Source organism: Rhinolophus hipposideros, assembly GCF_964194185.1.
Source record: "Rhinolophus hipposideros genome assembly, chromosome: 19".
Taxonomy (NCBI): Eukaryota; Metazoa; Chordata; class Mammalia; order Chiroptera; family Rhinolophidae; genus Rhinolophus; species Rhinolophus hipposideros.
In genome coordinates this window covers 51,462,805-51,477,015 of record NC_138065.1, presented here as the reverse complement: position 1 = coordinate 51,477,015, position 14,211 = coordinate 51,462,805, and the positions used below count along the sequence as shown (strand labels likewise).

General features: G+C 46.7%; 1 protein-coding gene across 2 annotated transcripts; it reads right to left on the bottom strand.

Moving 5' to 3' along the window:
- Window positions 1-2,138: 2,138 nt before the first annotated feature.
- On the bottom strand, window positions 2,139-9,682 carry CREG1 (cellular repressor of E1A stimulated genes 1; the record flags this gene model as incomplete). Of its 2 annotated transcripts, XM_081027028.1 has the most annotated exons (4): window positions 9,255-9,682; window positions 6,665-6,784; window positions 4,802-4,986; window positions 2,139-3,924 (listed from the first exon to the last, which is right to left on the bottom strand). In XM_081027028.1, exons 1-4 carry the CDS (start codon window positions 9,594-9,596, stop codon window positions 3,921-3,923), a joined length of 651 nt encoding a protein of 216 aa, XP_080883154.1. In that variant the 5' UTR covers window positions 9,597-9,682. The 2 variants fall into 2 exon arrangements, with proteins under 2 accessions (XP_080883154.1, XP_080883155.1); XM_081027029.1 differs by lacking the exon at window positions 2,139-3,924 and having other exon boundaries at window positions 4,798-4,986; window positions 9,255-9,672.
- Between the last annotated feature and the right edge of the window lie 4,529 nt (window positions 9,683-14,211).

The window sequence follows — 14,211 nt, the reverse complement described above, 5'->3', positions numbered from 1 at the left end:
GTTGGTGAGGGTGAGACGTGAACAAGGGGCATCTTTCTTATTCAGCCATGTTGCTGACGTCACTCCATCAATCTTGGTTTGAAGAACCAACAGTTGGTTCTTCAGTCTTCATGAAGCTTCAGGGAAAACCAATCAGCAGCCTTCTCCTGGAATTTAGATCTTGACAGAGCGACAAGACCTAGAAACACCCCCATTTACTTTCTCCTACTTGGCTCCCTCCATCCCAGGCGCTGGGGGCCCAGGTTCCGTGGCTCTATGAACACAGTTCCAGCAAATTTCTTTCTTTTTAAAAAAAAAAAAAAATGGGACTCAGCTGTCTCCATCGCCACTGGGGAGGAACCCAGCCTTTTTATTAGTTTTTATTTTATTGGGGAATATTGGGGAACAGTGTGTTTCTCCACAGCCCATTAGCTCCAAGTCGTCCTTCAATCTAGTTGTGGTGGGCGCAGCTCAGCTCCAAGTCCAGTCGCCGTTTTCAATTCTTAGTTGCAGGGGGCACAGCCCACCATCCCATGTGGGAATTGAACCGGCAACCTTGTTGTTGAGAGCTCACGCTCTAACCAACAGAGCCATCCGGCCGCCCCTCCGGAAGCTCAGCGGCAGCTCATTGTCTTCAATTTAGTGGTGGAGGGCGCAGCTCACTGGCCCATGTGGGAATCGAACCAGCAACCCTGTTGTTCAGAGCTCACACTCTAACCAACTGAGCCATCCAGCGGCCCCTAAATTTCCTTTTTGCCGTCTACACTACATACCTTGAATACAAGGGGCAAGACATTTCTTCAGAGGCCCCGTATGTCACCAGCAGCTCTCAGCTGGTCGTTGGATTCTTGGAGACAGAGCTAGGATTAGAGGCCGGGTCTGACACGCATCTGTGTGACTTCCCCTGAGCTAACCATCTGGGGACCCCCTCCCAACTCCTCCCTGCAGCAAGGACAATAACGTGTGTTCCATCTACCCCTTGGGTTTGTTGCAAGGATTAGAGAAAACGCTGTGTGTGAATGTAGTCTGTAAAATTAACTCCTACACCAATCAGAACTTTCATTTTTGAGAAAACTCAACCTATAGGTTACCAACTATAGATATTTGAAGCAAAGGAAAGAAAAGCAACTAGTATTTACTGAGCTCTTAAAGGTCCAAAGTTACCAGTAACCTACAGTTGCCTACTAACATAACACAATGCTACTTTTACCTATCAGACTTGGTGCACAGGTTGAGAGTGCTTTCATACTCCACTCGCGAGACTGTGAATTGATAGAAATTCTCCAGAGCAGTTTGTAACACGTACCAACAGCTTTCTCCCCACTACCGGGGAGAAAGGAAATAAACAGGGATGTAGAAAATACTGCATGCATAAAGCATTTCTTTCTCTTCTAACAGGAAAAATTGGAACTAACTTCAAACACTGGAGAATGTGGTGACAGCACGTCACCGCTACCTGCCCAGTGTCCCTAGTTTATATAGCATCTCTTTTCCTCTCAGAAGCCCCGAGCCAAAATTCTTCCTGTCCTTGTGGTTCTGACAGGTGCTGAGCTGAACCTGCAATGGACGAGAAGGACCCAGAACCCAGGCTGGGCCAATAAGGGCACGTCCCCCCCACGCCACCCCTCACAGACACAGGGGTCATTCAGGAATAGTTCTCCTGGCTGGGAAGGAAGACCCTCTTTGCTGTAGGATTGCAGGCTGCGATTAAAACTAGCACAGTAGGAAAAGGACCAGGAGACGAAGACGGGCTTTGAAGGAATATTTTAAGGTTGATGAACCCCTTTTTGCTTAAACAACTTTGACCAAGGTTTCTGGCACTAGCAACAGAGTGTTAATCTGGGCCATTATTTGGTAGTCCGAGTGCATCGATTTGACAAAATGTACTGCAGCCCGCCAAAGCCATCCCTATGGTTTCTAGTAACATAACAAGCTTATGACTAAGTGAAAGAAGCATGGTACACATCAATATGCAATGTACACATCGATCTTATTACTGAATGTTATATTTAAACATTCCATGGAAGCAAAGATTGGAAGAAAACCCATCAAAATATTAGCATTGTGCTGCCTGCTGAGATTATACACTTAAAATTTTTTTTAAAAAAATTTTTCACACAAAGATATGTATATTACAATAAATACTAAGGAAAAAAACTAAGAAAAAGATGATGTTTTACTGATTGATTTACACCTCCCTGAATTCCAAAAGGACTTAACTTATAATCATCTTCTCGGATGAAAACGTGTAGAGTGCCTCGTTCTGAAGTAAGTTTGGAATTTCCCTAAAAAATACTGAATGACCAACTTTGCACGAAATTAGAACGTTGTTGTTTTTCAGTCGTAAAACTGAAAGCGTGCCCTGTTACAGGGAAGTAGTCTCCTGTGCAATCAATTTGTGATCTTCAGTCAGAAAATTGCTAAGGGAAACACGACATTGACAGCGTAGTCAGGGTATTTACGTACTGGTTTTACTGTTTCCTAAAGGACTTTCTCCACCCCACGACGTTCCTGCAAGGGAACTGAACCTGGACCTTTGGCTGTGGTCTGGTAAGGACAGTGGCCTTGACCAGTCCTGAGCACAGATCCAAGGCTAAGGACGATATCCACCAAACGCAGTCATGTGGACTCGGCCGCTTCAGGCTCCTCGTAACTCCCTCTCTCTACTTTTCATTTGCTCTTTCCTTGCTCAGAACCTGCCTTGCTGTCTGGGCCGAAACCAGTCCCTGTCCAAGACCCTCATGCTCTCTCTGGCTAAGGCCAGGGCTCTGTCCCGCTTCTGCAGGAGGTCGGGGGCAGGCGGACCAGGGCACCACATGGAGGGAGGAATCACAAGAGGCCTCTGTTTCTCCCCTTGTCCCTGCAGGGCTGCCTTTACCCCAGTGTCACCTCGAGGCCACCCACCCCCATCCCCTGCCCATGGTGTCACTCTTAGGAGTTTAACTCCGCTGGACAAGAAGCAGGTGTCTGCACAAAAAGTGGTCTACAGTGCCCTCTGGTGGCCAAATATAATATACCAGGGACATATTCCGCACGTTCAATTACAGAAAGGAATGTACAGCACCTGCTGTGAACAAGTGGTTGACTTTCCTCTGGGATAATCGGAACTTACCTGAGTATCATATGTCTTTATGTGGCCCCACATGGGGAAGACAAAACTCACACCAAGTGGGTAAAGGGAGAAAAACAGGTAGTTGCCCTGAACTTGATTCCATCACAAGGCACCAAGGCCCTGAGGGGAGACCCTTGACCACGGCTGCATTCCAGCCATGCCCCCGATTTTAGGAAACGATGGGCTGTTTATCAAAGGGAAAGAGTCAAACTGTTCACATGAGGCTTCCAAACAGCCAGGGGTGGAATAAAATAAAATAAAAACATTAAAAACTCAAATGGGTTTCAACCGTGGCTAGTGAAACAGACTCATAAATACGGGTATCTGTGTTTAAGAAAATAAGTCCAACACAGTTCATTAAAATAATGCTTTTAATTGCTGATGCTTTGAATAAGAAAACTATGTTACCAGGTTTCATGGACATGACCTTTCTTAAATAGAGGCTGGTCGCTGGATTTGGGGTAAGTTCATTTTGTAGTTTTCAAACATGACACGTATTCCACTCCTTTCTCTGAGCCATTGAAGGGTTCAGTGGCTTGGTTTCCTGACACATTTCTTTATGAGGAATCTTACACCATCTTCTGAAATCATGTATGTAGGTAACAAAACTATAAATTTAAATTTATAAAATTTGGCCACCTCATCTTCCAAGAAATCCAGTAACAGTCCAACTTGATTCTGTAAACAAGCAAGCAAACCGACCAGCCAGAGTGTGAAAGCAAACGGGCTGATCTTCTGGGACATTTTCCACAGAGAAACCTGAATCTCTTCCAGTCTCTAGGAAACTGCCTTAAACTTCACCCGTGGGGTTAATTCGCCAATTTCTGCTTCACCTAGACAGCGGGAGAGAGAAGAATTGTTTCATTAAACCGAAACGACCAATCTTAAAACTTAAATCATTCTAGAGAAGGACTAGAGAAACTTCTGATCGAATAGTTGAAGACTTTGAGTTCATTTCAGCCACTTGAGTGAAGCAAAGAATCATCTGAGAGCCCTGAGTCCTGCCATCCCCGGCCCAGGACTCGACTTCAGCCAGCACCTTCCTGTCCAGGATGACACCTTCCTGTCCCAGGATGACACCTTCCTGTTCCAAGATGACACCTTCCTATCCAGGATGAGGCTGACACATGTTAGTAATTCACTATTTGGGCCATGTGGTTCTCTCATTCAAGAATATCTGAAGGTTTAAAAGATGAAAACAGTTGTGAACAGGAGGAGTCCTGAACATCAGGGCAGAAGAGCAGTGATCAGCCGGTGCCCGATGATGCTGAGTTCAGCTGGGCAGGTGACCTTGACCCTTTTTCCTGTTGCAGCCTTGACCATGGCTATCAGGAAATCCACCTCCAGGGAAGGGAGACCGGGCAAATCTGTAATCCACGAGCTCTCCTTCCCTGTGTTCTTGCTAGAGACCGTGTGGGTACCCCAGAGGGGAGACAGGCTTGGTGCAGACATTCTGCTGCTCAGACTTAACCGTGAGAGAAGGCATGGTTTTAAAAAATGTATTTTTATAAATGTATTTCAATATAGTTGGTTTCCTTTGTAATCCTACATATTTCATGCATTTAAAAAACACGATTCTGAGGGTGGTCACAGGCTTTACCAGCTTGCCGAAGGGGTCCGTGGTACATGAAATGGACCCTGCTTAAGAGAGTTAAGGACCACTGATTAGGGCTGCAAAATAAGGTGAACAATGTAAAAATCAATACTTACTGAAATGTGACATTATAATATTCTTCGGGAGTCACAATTTTTGGTCCACCGAAGTAGTCTAGGAGCCAGATATTGGTTATATTCAACTTAGCCACAAACCAATTATGGCTGGAAGGCCAGGTTTTCATCTCAGGGTGTCGAATGAATAATGACTGCTTGGCAAAGTCACCTTCCGTCTCATTCACCTAAAAGACACATGTGAAATTAACATTCTCATAGCAGTGACATTTCTCATCTGTTAAGAATGTGTGATTCTAGCATTCTTAAAATCCTAAAGAGTTAATTTAGTTACAGAGCCTGATTTTAGAAACCTTTTATATTTTTCAAAAAACTGAGATATAATTGACATTGTATTCGTTTTCGGTATACAACGTAATGATTTGATACACGCATAGAGTGTGAAATGATTACCACAGTAAGTTTAGTCAACATCCATAACCACATACACTTAAAAAAAACTTTCCTCTTTTTTTTTTTTCTTGTGATGTGAACTTTTAAGATCTACTATAAATCCTGATTTTCAATTGAAGAAATCAAGAGAAAGTAAAGGCAGCTCGGAGAAACGCAGAGAACAACGAAGACTTGAAACATTGGTGAGAACAGACATGATTTTGGGGGTGAAAACCATCACGAGTACCAGTTTTCATTGCTACCCAGCAATTCTGAGCGATCAGAGTCACTGGCACAAGGTACTGTAATAAAATGCTCCCAGTGCTTACGATGTGTGACAAGAGCACATTTATCCCATGACAAGCACATGCTAGACGTGAGACGCACATGCAGAAAAGGTAAAAATCTTTAGAAGACGCACAATGGAATTCGAGAGCATTGGCTGCCCCTCCCCTTTTCTCCTGCCTGGGAAGGCCACTCAACTACAGAGATGCCTCCATAGAGAACTTTGAGACCATAAATGAAACTTGTCTGAGGTACCATGATTGACAAAGTCCAAAAGCAAATCTGCTGGCTCAGCCATCAGATCAGTGCTCATGACATCTTCCCATGGTTTTGTTGAACCTCTCCCCTCTGGCACTCACCCTAAGCCGTCCAAAGGCGCATCCAGTCCTTAGTGATGGATACACCCCTTTTCACCTACTTAGGAGGCTCTCTGCTCTAAGCCACTGTTACAGTGCAGAGCCAGGAACCCAAACGTGGAAATGCTGGACAGTGTACAGCATGGTCAAGAGTGAGCTTTGCTTAGATGCTTCTTATGTACGGGTTGTACAGGTATTGGATCTGTTTGGCTTCAAAAAACAGTGCCGTGCAGCAGCCAGTTGGCTCAGTTGGTTAGAGGGCGGTGCTCATAACACCAGGGTTGCCAGTTCGATCCCCACATGGGCCACTTGTGAGCTGTACCCTCCACAACTAGATTGAGACAACTACTTGACTTGGAGCTGATGGGTCCTGGAAAAACACACTTAAAATAAATTTTTAAAAAGTTTTCAAAACACAAAATCAGCTCCTCATAAATACCTCATTGAACACCTATAGGAAAACAACCTTTAGTTTTCATGAAACATATTTTCTAACTCTGCATCTCAATCACAATCATTTGTATTTTATTCTCAAATGATCTTTTCTTTCACTGTTCATAAAATATGCTCTTCGGAAACCAGTGTCACAGACCACAGTAGGAGGAAGGGGGGTGGGAGGAAGTAGAAGAGGGCAAAGGGGGTCAAATATATGGTGACGGAAGGAGAACTGACTCTGGGTGGTGAGCACACCATGTGATATACAGACGATGTATTACAGAATTGTACACCTGACACCTGTCATTTTATTAATCAATGTCACCCCCAATAAATCTAATAAAATTTTAGAAAATGAAAGAAAACCAGTCCTTGTTCTTAGAGGGTAACTATTTACCTTGGTCACAGTTCCTGCCAGTATGATATGAGCGCAGAGAGGGCTCTGGGGATCAAATCCATGTTTCCTGCAGAAGTCAGTCTGCGCCAAAGACATGGTCAGCGTAGCACCCGGATTGGCCTGTGGAGAGGAAATAAAGACCCTCTCATGGGAAATACTGCTCTGGACAGGTAGGAAATTTCAGAAGTCGTACACACACCATCCCCAGAGCCTGACTGTTCTTCCATGAAACAATGAAGGGTAAAACACTTCCTTCCACTTGGGAAAATTACTATTAAGATAGAGAATAATCTTGGCCCGTTCTCCAAAGGGTGGGGGAATGTTCAAATTAAAAATTAACTAAGACTTATTTTAACACTTCTTTTCTCAAACTCTTCATTTGTCCCATATTCACCAGAGAAATTATAATTACAGTACCACTTAAATATAAGCCTTCACTGACGGAGCTAAAGGGTAGACTCTCACGTGAAACTGACACATAAAAATACCAGTTGCTCAACTAGCTGATTACATCGTTTCAGCAAGAAAGTAGTCGAGTCATGCTTCTTGGTTATCTAACGCTAGCAGAAATTGTCATGGGATTTCAACACTGGAGAAGTTGCTCATTCCTGCTCTAACAACAAGAGAATTCTTAGGTCCAAAAAGTGAGGCAAGCAGAATGTCTAACTTTTCTAATTCAGAAGTCAGCTCCACAAAAGGCACGGTTGACAGCAAAAGTCACACGAAGCTTTTCAGCCTGTTTAGCTCTTTAAATTCCAAGTGTCTTGTGTGGGGACTTTTACCATCTCACAGTGACCTGTCAAAACAGTGAGTCAGAAATGGATCTCCTTGAAACCATTTAGCCAAATAGTTGCTGTCTGTAAACTATTAGGCAAGACACGATAGGAGACCCAGAAAAAAGAGGGGGTGGGGGGCTCAGATACAAGTCTCTCCCTTCTGTGAGTTTATAATCTGGTTCAGACGTAGGCAAAACTTACATAATACAAAACAACGACACAGGAGGTCAAATGGCATCACAAAACTAATGGTCCAGTGAATGGTGCAGTTAAACGTATTCAAAGTACAGTGTAAGGAGACCTCAGCACAGCCAGAGAAGTTACAGGGAGCCTTCATAAGATATTCAAAATCATGAGAGAAGTGGGAGGATGTATTTAACGTAAAGGGAGCATGACTGCAAAAAGACAAAACTGGGGACATCTAGGGAGGGATTGAGAATAGTGGGAAACCCAATTTGCTTGAAGGAGAGGCTTTCGGGGGTGTGGGGGAACAGGACAGGGGGCTGAAGTCCAAGCTCAGGAGTCAAGATTGCATTACATAGGCTGACATCTGTCAGTGCTTTCCAAGAACCAGCTGCCTGGAGGGCTTGTTAAATTGCAGATTTCGGGGCCCCCTTCCCAACCTAGGTATTGGCATTTTAAACAAACACTGCAGGTGGATGGGAACCGGCGGATGTTGGTAGAGGTTTCTGAACAGAGGGCAGTGCTGAATGGTGCTATGTTCATGCCCATCTGGTGGGCAGCGTGGACAGCAGCAGACAGAGGTAAGAAGGAGGAAACGGGCAATTAGAAACCAACCCTGACTGGTTAATCGATGGAATCAGACTAATTCTGATGTGGCCACGCCTTTTCACTCCATCATGGAAACCTGAAAGCCTGGGCAGGGTCCTCACCACTGTCTCTTCCTAGATTAGTCAGAGACCTGGGCTGGAGTCCTACCTGACAGCCATTAGTGGGCTGGTCACAGGCGAGCCCCCGCCTCTGAGCGCTAGTTCCCTGGACCCTACAATGGGGATGATGATATCATCATAAGTTTAAATACTACATCATGGACAGTTGTAGTTCTCAGTCACCTTCTCCCTTAGAAGCACCAGGAAGGGTTGTGTTTTTTTTTCGTTTGTGGGGTTTTCTTTTTTTGGGGGGGAGGTCTTTTAATAAAATGTGTTTTAATGAAATGCCTTGGCATTGCCTTTTAAAGAGTCTTGCCAGGTAACTGTATTTGCAGCCAAGGTTGAGCCCACTGAGGGAGTGGAATGAGCCCACGTTGAGCCAATGCCCCGGGGAGTGGAGTGGGCTGGGAACTAGAAAACGGTGCGGCAGGGTGTCTGTGCTTTGGCTAAAGGAGGCAGCTGCTTCTGGTTTTGCTCGGAGAATTGCAGGCCCCCAATTGTTCAGAAAGTTACAAATTTAGATTTTTAATGGCAATCCCCACTAACTCTAATTTATTAAAAAACAAAACAGAACTCTGTGTGGGCCAAACAAAACTGGTTGGTGAGACAGACACTCAGTCAAGGCCACCAGTCTGGGTGACCTGTGTTTTGGAGGCAGGTGGACCTGGGGTGAGATTCCAGTGTGGCCACTGGCTTCGGGAAAGTCACGTTAATCAACAATGTTGTACGTTCCCAATTACCACCCCCCCAGCCCCCCCAGCCCCCCCAGCCCCCCCACCCCCCCAGCCCCCCCACCCCGCCCAGCCCCGGAGCGCAGCGGCAGGGGTGTGAGCCCGCTGTCCCTCCCGGGCGGGGCTGCAGGCCACAGGGCAAAGGCCGCCCCCCCCCACCCACCCCCCCCATCCCCCCTCCGGCCACGCTCACCTGCAGGTTGCCCACCGACTGCTGCAAGGGGCTCAGGTAGAAGTAGGGCACGCCGCTGCCCGCGCCCGGGGGCCCGTCGCTGAGCGACAGCACGTCGGCGAAAGGCTGGCCGAGCACCGCCTCCTGCGTGGAGATGGTGGCCAGCGCGCCCCAGTCGCAGACATGCGTCACGAAGCGGGCCACGCGCGCCGCGTCCTCGCGGGGCGGCAGCGGCGGCAGCAGCGCGCCGGTGTCCCAGTCCCCGTGGCCCTTGCCGCCCCGGCCCCACGCCGGCGCCACCAGCAGCGCCACCAGCACCGGCGCCAGCAGGGCGGCGAGCAACGCGCGGGCAGGCCCGGCCATGGCGGCCACTCCGGGGACAGTCGGCGCCCCGCGACCTGCACCCGCCCGGTGTCAGCCGAGCGCCTGGGCCCCGCCCACCGCGGGACAGGCCCCGCCCCTTACGAGGGGGACCAATCGGAGTAAGGGACGGAGGGGCGGGTCCCTCGTCGCCCCGCCCCCTGCAGGGCTGGTCTGGCGACCTGGCCGCAGCTCCCCCCAGCAGCTCTGTAAGGATTGCGAAGCGGTCCTGCGAGGGGTGTTGTTTTGTTTGACAGATGGAAAAACGGAGGCCTAGAGAAATTAAACAATTTGCCTAAGACATCCCACTGGGAAAGGACCAGCCTCTGCGCGCGCGCGCACACACCTTTCTTAATACCTTTGGATATGGGTAGCTGGCATCCGAGAGGAAATGTTGCATTTTCTACACATGCTCCTCTTTGCTGTTTACTTCACTGTCCTCACCAAAGAGCAGCAAGGGTCTCAGGGGTGGAGGACAGGAGCCCCAAAGTTTAAGACCTCTAACGGACTCCTGGCCCAGGACTCTCTCAGACAGGGACACGAAGGGGTTGTTAGTCCACAGTGTCCCAGGCACAAATTTGAACTCATCGAAACCGTTTTTGGACCTGTTAAGTCATCAGGCCTGGAGTCAATGATTTCATAGATTTATTGCTCTTACTGAGCCTTCTCACCCCATGTAAGTAGTATTTCCTTTAGCTTCTCTTAAGAAGGTCTCTTCCATTCTGTCCAGGGTGCCTCTTTATTCCAATATTCTGGGAATTGTTAAATAAGCTCAGACTCCCTGACATACATTCTTCGTCATCATACACTTTGGTCACACTTCCTCTGAGTGAGTCCTAATCTTTTTGGCCTGGCCTCAAACCCCCACCCTAACTGTGATGAATGCTGCATGGTGACGCAGCAGTTTGTCGGCCTGTAAATCTGGCTCTGGCCGACACCTGGCCCTCTAAGGCTGTTGTTCAATAGAGGTGAAGTTATTTCACTCAGCAGCTGGTGGCCAGTCATGTGAGCAGGTGTGGACAACAGGTGTGTGAGCCAAAGTCTACTTCTTGTCTCCAACCCAGCTCCCTGTCGATATTCAGCCAAGATTCTCAGGCTACTCCGTCAGAAGTTGTGTGTGGAAACAAGCCTGTTTACTCTGAATACGAGTCCCGTTCTTCTCCGGGGCCCAAAGGCTGTTACACACACTGCTTTTACGTTCAGGTAAGGGGAGTGTGGACAACCCTTGCTCTAAGTGGTTCTCCTTTTTAACAACTAAATTCAGAAGAGCTTCCAGCCAGATGGAAAACTAAATGGGGGAAACGTAAGAGGAGGAAAACCGGGTTTATCATTTTCTAAACAAATAATCCAAATAGTTGGAGTGCCTGCCAATGACAAATAGTTTGTCCTAAACCTGTCAAGGAAAGATCGTACCCATAATTTCAAAGTTGGAGTTCCAACCTCGGCCCTGCCACTGTCAAATTGTATGGCCATGGAACTTTCCTCTCACCTTTTTGGGGTCTCAGTTTTCTCATCTAAAACAAGGAGTTGGATTAGATGATATCTGACCCCTCTTCTGGCTCTATATTTTATTTTTCTGTTAATATGCAAAATATGGGCCTTTTGTAACTTTCAGAATGTGAATAATTTTTTTGCAAGTGGATGAAAATATATATATTTCTTGTTTATTGTTACACCATTCATTGCTGATATTCAAAGTCACAACAGACCCTGGTATAGCTCCATCGCAGAACAAGCACCTGGGACTGACAGTGTGGCTAACAACCCCTCCCGCCTGAAGCACCTCTCCTCAGTCTCTGTCTTTGCACTGGCTGTTCCCTATGCCCCAAATGCTCTTCCCTCAGCTATGAGCATGGCCACCTCACACCCATCTGGATCTCCACTCCTCAGAGATGCCTCCTTAGCCACTCTTTCTAAGAGGCCTTCCTCAATTACTCTCCATGGACAACTCTGCTTATTGGAGTCAGAGCAGTCGTCCACAGTGTAATTACCATATGTATTTACTTACTTACTTGTTAGTTGTCTCCCTGGCTAGAACATAAGCTCCAGGAGAGCTGGAATGCTGTCTGTCTTGTCCACCTCTGTTCCATATGCCCAGTGCACAGAGTAGGCACTCAATAAATATTTATCAAATGACTGCCTGACTTAATAAACATCTGATGAAATTCTTTGCACACAGAGCCTTATAAAATCAGCAATAGGAAGCAACGACTGAATGGAGATTCTCAAGAATAACAGTGGGGTGCTTCAGCTCTTAAGTAGCAAACCCTCCTCATTGGAGAGTTTGGGAAAACCTTTCACCGACTACCAGAGTGTCTGGATCATCCATTTAGATCCTGCTGCTTTTCATCTGGACTTTCTATGGTGGAATAGCCTGAATTGATCCCCAGCCCCACAGGCCCACTGGGAAATAATGATCTTCTCTTTATATCTGGGTTCGATCCTGGTCAAGAAGAATCCATCCTATAGGCTACCTTTGTTCAGTGTCTGGGTCACTACTTCTAGTCTTCTTGAGTTCAGGAGCAGGGACTTCATTTTCTTCATACTCCAGGTAACTAGCCGGCACCCAGTGCATGCTGTTGACAAAATGAATTGTATCAGAACACTCACACAAATTGTCCATTTGGTCCTCGGGCTGTCGGCAGCGGCTGTGGAACTTTCTGCTTTGCGGTATGAATTCTTCAGATAATAGGTAGCTAGCTTGGGAGTCAGCCACCGAAGCATGACCTTAAGAGGATGAGTTCCTCATCAATAAAAAGGGGGAAAGAATATCTCCTACTTCATTGGATTTTTATGGGGATGGAATGGGAAAAGGCAATTAAAATGCCCAGCAGAATGCCTGGAACGTCGTACACACTCCGTAATTGCTAGCTGTTGTGTTAGTGATTATTAGTTTTGGTCCCACTCTTTCTGTTCCCACTTTCTACTCTATAAATCAGTACATCGGTTCATTTAGTCCCTTTTTGAGATTGAATGCTTTCCACTGTGACCTCTGTAAAAACACAAAAACAAAACAAGAACAAAAGACCATCTGAAAAAAATAACTTCACAAAATGTGTGGGGATTCGCCAAGCACAAAATGTGTGGGGATTCCTCTACTGAGGAAGAAATTTCCTAGTTCACCCCGCTTTGGGGAGCACATGCCTGTGCATTCTATTTTTCATTCAGCAAATGCCCTTTCCCCCACATTTCTTACCATCCATCCTCACTTTGATCAAATCTCCCCAGACTTTAGGTGGTAATGGAAACCTGCCCTTTGTGGATTACCTTGAGTTTTGTATTTTTCTCTTTTACGCACACTTACATTTGACTAACAATTATTTTCCAGAAGATTTGGGAACAATTTTTGACTCTTCTTAATCTTGAGGTTTGCTACATGCCTACATAGTGCCTCGTACCTAAAAAGACGCATTAACAAATCTCTTGGATTAACTATTTTTAATCAAAAACACATCCACTAAGCTTTAGAAGAGCAGTCTTTCTCAGAGTTCCACGATTCAGCAACATTAAACAGGAAAAGGAAGCTATTTGTGAGTCACAAGAAAATGATTACATTAGAATTTGCTCTAAAAGCCAGCCTTTCCCATTGTGAAGGAAAAAGAAGGGCTGTGTAGCAAACCTGACAAGTTCAAGGGGGCTACTTGGCAGGCCTGCCAAGCTCAGTGACCCACCCTAAACTCTATGGGGACAGAAGCTCCTAGCCTCGCAGACCTCGCCTTATGTACCTCTTCATGGGTCATCTCTACCCTCGACGATGTCCTGTATCATAAACTGGTAAACAGAAGTGTTTTCCTGACTCCTGTAACCCAATATAGCAAATTGCTTTGAGGAGGGAGTCATGGGAACCCTTGATTTAGAGCCAAGTTGAACAGAAGTGACAGAAACCTGGGGACCCATGACATGCGATTGGCATCTGAAGTGAGGGGCCATCTTGTGGGACTGAGCCCCTGACCTGTGGGGTCTGTACTAACTCCAGGTAGTTGGGGTCAGAATTGAACTGTGGACACCCAGTTGGTGCTGGAGTTGGAAAACTGGTTGATGGGGTGGGGGGATCCATACATTAGATGTCAGAAGTGTTGTCAGTAGAAGAATGTTTTCCTTTAGCCATTGATGAGGAGGGTAGGGTGTGTGGTGTGTGTGTGTGTGACAGAGAGAGAGAGGAGGTGGAGCACAGCACCTGGGTGGGGGCATATTGACTAGGAATGGATTGTGATTGCACCTATTGACCTTGTCTTCTGCTTGTCCCACTCGATCCCCTCTGCTGGGAACCGCCCCCAAACACCACTGCCCTTGCAAGGGGTATAACTACTTCTGCCAACCCGTTCAGCTGCATCTGTGCGGCCACTGCAACTGAGGGCTTCTGCCATCTTCTGTGACACTAGAGCCCGTAAATGCTGCAGTAGGAAGGAAGATGGCCTCCTTCCCTTGATTTGTTTCAGATCCTTTTACAGGATGACCTATGATGGCATTGGCCGAGTGTCAGCAAAGCACACTCAGACTGACTACACAGCCCATTAAAGGGGACGCACTCATGTATGATACTGAAGGTCCCAGGGGAGGCTCTGGCTTCGCTCAGGGTGTCAGGAATGTCATCCAGCTTTGGTTTCCTCCCACCGCT